The sequence below is a fragment of the Dipodomys ordii genome, unplaced genomic scaffold (genome assembly GCF_000151885.1).
Source record: "Dipodomys ordii isolate 6190 unplaced genomic scaffold, Dord_2.0 Scaffold49, whole genome shotgun sequence".
Taxonomy (NCBI): Eukaryota; Metazoa; Chordata; class Mammalia; order Rodentia; family Heteromyidae; genus Dipodomys; species Dipodomys ordii.
The window spans coordinates 1,166,566-1,172,623 of NW_012267265.1; the positions used below are offsets into that span (position 1 = coordinate 1,166,566).

General features: G+C 33.7%; 1 protein-coding gene across 1 annotated transcript; it reads left to right on the top strand.

Annotated features, from left to right (window-relative positions):
• Positions 1-2,456: 2,456 nt before the first annotated feature.
• Positions 2,457-5,464, top strand: Csn3 (casein kappa). The gene is made up of 3 exons (XM_013020079.1): positions 2,457-2,513; positions 2,934-2,963; positions 4,985-5,464. Exons 1-3 carry the CDS (start codon positions 2,457-2,459, stop codon positions 5,462-5,464), a joined length of 567 nt encoding a protein of 188 aa, XP_012875533.1.
• Positions 5,465-6,058: the final 594 nt, after the last annotated feature.

Consider the following 6,058-nt stretch of genomic DNA (forward strand, 5'->3'; position numbering starts at 1 on the left):
TAGAACGTGACTCAAGGTACTGAGTATAATTAGATTCAGTTATTTATGTTGGGTCTTCTCTACAATTAAGAGGCCAAACAAGACCTACTGCCACGTAAGACACGCTGGGCACAAGGAAAGGTAATGATTTTGACTGCCCAGAATGAGCCCTACCACAGTGGTTAGCTGGGATGGCATCAAAATTATCTATTTTTGGAGTAACATTGTCTTTCTTCTAGTCATTACTGCCGTTAAATATGGTTGAGCATCAGTATAATATTGATTTCTACTAAACTTTAGTTAGTGAGTGGTGTTTTGATCCAATTTGTTTTAAGTTTAACTGTGGGTTAAGTTCAAGTTTTGATACTAGGTAAATTAAGCATCATAAATTCTAAATAAGAAGGTATTTAAGACAATTAACCTATTCCTACAGACAAATGTGTAGGGTCAACTATTTAAGAAGGTGGGCCCATAATAACTAATCAAGATTGATCCATTAATTGCCTTCAAATTTTATTTCTAAACTAAAAAAAATCATAATTTTGTTACAGTACAAATGTTTTGAAGCATACTTTTAATATATGCAAGACAGCTAAATCATTCTCTAGCATCACAAAATGTCTTCTTACCAAATGATGAATATAAATGCAAGTATTTAATGGTTGAAGTAGCTAGTGAATAAATTATGGTTTTAGCAATGATTTCTGTCTCTGGTAAAAAGGAATGCATGCATCGTATTAAATTAAGATTCTGTAAGTTATCATAGAACTATTATTTTGTATTTAATGATTCTCTCTGTACTGGGGTTTAAACTCAAGGCCTCATATTTGTTAGGCTGGCATACTGCCTCTTGAGCCATGCCCCTAGCCATTTTTGCTTCAGTTATTGTTCGGGAGGGGCTCTGAATTTTCTCCTTTCTTTATTTTCTTATACTTTTCAACAAAATTGCCCATGGATGCTTTTTCTTTACTTGGAAAGTTTCTCTCCCTTTTAAACTCCGCAGAGGCAAGTCTCACCTTCGTAGACTTTGTTAATTCTCTTAATAGAAACTTCCTATTGGTAGAAAACTGATTTTATTGCAGTTCCTACTTTCTTTCTCCTTTCACTGATTTTTGTGTGTTGCAACACTAATCACTGAAGTTAATGCTGATTGTTGGCAAGACCTTGGTCAGATTTACCTAGATAATTTCAATATTTGGACTAAAATGTCATTCATAGCAGATTCATGATATAGATTAAATAGATACACTGTAGTCATTTTTCAATAATATTGTCAAAATATTCAGTTCAAAAATTATTTATTATAACTTCTTAAACCACTTTCGAAAGTAGAATGTAGGTTCCTCAAAAGACTCCACATAGAACTCGCCTATGACCCAGCAATCCCACTTTTGGGCATTTACCCAAATGATCACAAACAAGGCCATACTAAAGCTTCTAGCACAACTATGTTTATCACAGCATTATTCACCATAGCTAAGATGCCCCTCAGTAGATGAATGGAAATGTCACACACACACACACACACACACAATGGAATTCTATGCCTCCATTAGAAAGAATGACACTGCCCCATTTGTTAGGAAATGGAAAGACTTGGAAAAAAATATATTAAGTGAAGTAAGCCAAGCCCAAAGAAACATAAGTCCCATGGTTTCACTTATCTGCAATAACTAGTATATGTCTAGGACAAGCAGAAGAGGTCAAAAGCTATGTACATATGACCATATAACCTGATGCTAAGCAAAATGAACCCCAAGATAGAGACACAAGAGGTTTTATCTTTCTTGTTGTTCTTATTGTACTTATTGTTGTTCTTGTACTTGTTGTTCTTGTTGTACTTATAATGTACTATGTGATTTTTTTGTTTCTTTTGTATGTTCTTCCCCCATAGTATAACCCCTGTTGTCATCGTGTTTGATTCTGTATATATATACACATATATATATATACATATATATATATATGTGTATATATATATGTTTGTATATATATATATACATACACACACACATTTTTCCAATTTGGGGAGGGGAATGGAAATAAAAAAATTGCTGAAAGAAGGATACAGGATGACCCACTATAACAACGAGATGTACAAGACACTATGTTGAAAATGAACTTTACAACTTTGTGGTGGGAGTGGGGAGAGGGGTTAAGGGAGGAGTTGGGCAGGTGGGGAGGATAAGGATGGAAGGGGAAAAGCAAAGGAAGGGATAACAATGCTCCATAGGAAATGGACTCATTACCTTGCTCATGTAACCGTAACCCTTCTGTAAGTATCTTTACAATAAAAAATATATTTTTAAAAATTATTTGCTATAACTTTCATATTTCTAATAATTTGATAAAATAAATTACCTACATTGGCTAACATTGCTGTAAATGTGACTTTTTCTTAAATCAGAGCAAATATTGTTGCCAACTAACTCTTAAATTGCTGGTAATCATAATTTTTTAATTTATTTTTAGGTGCAATGATGAAGAGTTTTCTTCTAGCTGTGAATATTTTGGCATTAACTTTGCCTTTTTTGGTGAGTTAATTTCATAGAATTAGCAGTTAGATTTTAAAATAATTTAATTAAGAGCTCTAATTACACAAATTTCTAAGTAGTTACACTTCAAAGAAAAAATAGTTGCTTTTGTACTTATTCTATTATAACCTCAATGTTTTGTCTGGATATCCACCAAGTTACCATACATAACTAAGGAATCTCACCTCACCATTACAGACTTTCAATTCCTATTCCATAAAAAAATACATTCTATAGGAAATACTAACATACTTTAGATTATAAAATGTTCGAAAGACAATTTCTGGTGAATAAACACAGTATCTGAAATTCTTTTAATTGACTTTCTAATTTCAGTCTTTTTGAGTGCTCAATCTTTTTAAAAGACCTTACAGACTTTAGTTCTCAGTTTTCATCATGCCTTTTTCTGTACCTTCCCAGGCTGCTCAAGTTCAACACCAGGAACCAGCAGTAAGTTTTTGCTATTTATCTCTGCTTAACTGCAAAGCATAATAGTCTACAAACCTTATGATATTTACATGCCTCCTGTTTAATAACTAAATATTTTATTTTATCAACTACTTTCAAAGACCTTTGCATTATATTTCTGGGTAACAGTTCTGTTTATATTGATAGTGTGAGTTATACTCTTTCCCATTATGCCAACTAGCTGATTTCTTCTCAGGGATTCATATACATAACTGCCTTGAAGACCAGCAGATGCTATCTTGAACTGCATGCTCTAATATAGGTAGATTACAAGACGGTTCTGTTCCTTTTATGACCTGTAGTTCAACCATACAGCTCTAGCTCTGAGCAAAAGAAGCTCAAGGACAACTCCCAGTCCCTGAGTTCAAACCCTAGTACTAGTGTACACACACACACACATACACAAAATTGAATACAATATACCTGATACTTTAAAGGTATTTTGAAGCCAAACCAGAAAAAATAAAATAAATAAGATTTAAATTTTGTTAGGACTTTTTTTCACTGTTTAATCTTATTGTTTCTTTTTCTGTAACTCCCCAGGCTTCAAAAGTTCAATATCAAGAACAAGTAGAAGTAAGTTTACTTTATTTCTGTTAGAAATATGAAATCTAAAGATAATATTCTGCAAAATAAAATTCTGCTTATTAAAATGCATTCTATATCAAAAACTGAATAAATATCTCCACAAAATAATCTAATAACCTTTTAAGTATTTTAACCGCGGATAATATGGAGCAAACTTGATGTTGACCTGCAGATCTGTTTCATCACGTACATGTATGCCTAACAATTAGAACACTATCTCAACACTATCTTCAACAGTTGTTGAAGGAAAATGAAAACATAAGTAAGGAATAATATCTCTCTTATCCATATATTACTTGTACATGGGGATTTCTCTGTGACATTGTCACACTTGCTTACGATGTAACTTAATTTAACTCACTCCTACCTCACTCTACCTCATCCTCTCTTCTCAAATTAATTTCAGTGGGTTTCACTGTTCTATTTGCATACATAAATTAGACTATGTTCACCCTCATTCATCCTTTCCATTGGCCCTCTCTCCTCACACTGGTACCATCCCCACAACCTGTTTTACATTCATGCCATTATTTAGTACCTATTAATTGGACAAAAGGGTTTTATCGTGATATTTTATAAATGTATATGTTATATTTTTAATGACATGAACTCCTTCTGTTGCTCCCAATTTTCCCCCTAACCTCAGTATTACTTTATACATCTTGATTGAGCAAAACCTCTCCTTTAATAGTTCTCATATGCCTGTATTTCTTTTTCCCTTTTGTTTACAACATATGTTCAAATGAATTCATTTGACTATATTTTTATAAGAAATAGTCTGCAGCGTAACGTTGTTGATTCGTTTCTATTGATAGGAGGTCTATCAATAGGGTTTGGGGGGTTCTTTTGTTGTTGCTGTTTTCTGTCAGCTGTGGGGCTTTAACTCTGGGCCTGGGTGCTGTCTCTTGGCTCTTCAGCTCAAGGCAAACACTCTACTACTTGAGCCACAGCACCACTTCCGGTTTTCTGGTGTTTAATTGGATATGAGTGTCATGGACTTTCTTGCCCGGGCTGACTTTGAACCACAATCTCTGCCTCCTGAGTAGCTCGGATTACAGGTGTGAACCAGGCACCCAGCTCAATAGGATTTCTTAAAGAAAAAAATCCAAAGTTTAGGTTCTAATATCTTAATCTTTTCCATAATAAGATTAGCAAAAATAAAATTTCTCAGGCTCATCTATAAGTGTATAAAATCTGGGAGCGATTACAAAGATGTTGTGATTAGATATCCGTATCTGCCGGCCTGGGCATGTTGTGTGGGCTTCGGTACATGTCAAAGTTCTGTATGAACGTTTTCTAGGTATTGTACCTACAATGGCCAACATTTACTTAACACTAAGTCGTTTCATGCTAATTTAAGATGTCTATACATTTTTATTATAATAGTGCTTTCTATATTATTTACTCTTTTATAGTGCCATAAGAATGATGGAAGACTGTTTGAACAGAAGAAAGTCTTATATATCCCTATTCATTATGTGCTAAGAAACAATCCCCTGCTTCAGCCTAATTTCTACCAACGTATCGTACCAATTAACAGCCCATACATGCCTTTTCCATATTATGCAGTTAACAACCTGCCTTACACATATTCCACAAAACAACTTCTACTTGGGCCACATGTCCAAATCGCCAAATGGCAAGCTCTGCCAAACATCTTTCAGCCTACAACAGAACACCAAACATTCCAACATGCATCATTCATTGCCACTCCCCCACAGAAAAATCAGGATGAAAACACTGTCCTTCCTATTGATAATACTGCTACTGTTGAGCCCACACAAGTTTCGGCTACTGAGGTGGCAGCACATATTGTAGAGATTCCACAAGCTTCCTCAGAGTTGGACAACACTCCTGAGACTACTGTGGTCCCAGTTACTCCAACTGCAGCATAAAAATCTTAAGGAAACATCAAACAAGACAATACAGGTAAATAAGCAAACAATAAAAATGCAAAATTCAGAACTCTGAACTTTTGTAATTTTGGTTGCTATTTTAAAAACTGATCAAGTTGTAAACTATAGCAATAAAGTAAAATCAACAACTACTAGAATTTATTTATATCCAATTCCCTAGGTCTTCCCTAAATAATGAGACATCTTCATAATTATTTGAAATAGACTTCATTTTTATCTCAAATTTAGGAATTAAAAAAAACAGGCCTGAGAATCTTTACAAATAGGAATTACCAAATGGGTTCATACCAATCTTGTTTAACTTTAGATAATGGTGCTTGATTACCATGCCATCTATTTTCATATAGATTCTCCAACTTGCAAAAAAAAATTGTAAAAAACACACTGCTATTTCATTAAGCTGACATACATATAAATTCTATGATTTAGTTATTTAACAGCACATCTGTTAAGGAAAAATGGTAGGGTACTGTTTACCTACTTTGGCTTATAATAAATTTTAGAAAATAAAGGGAGAAAATGGGAAGAACATGTACTTATATATTTTATTTTTTTGTACTTATATATTTTATT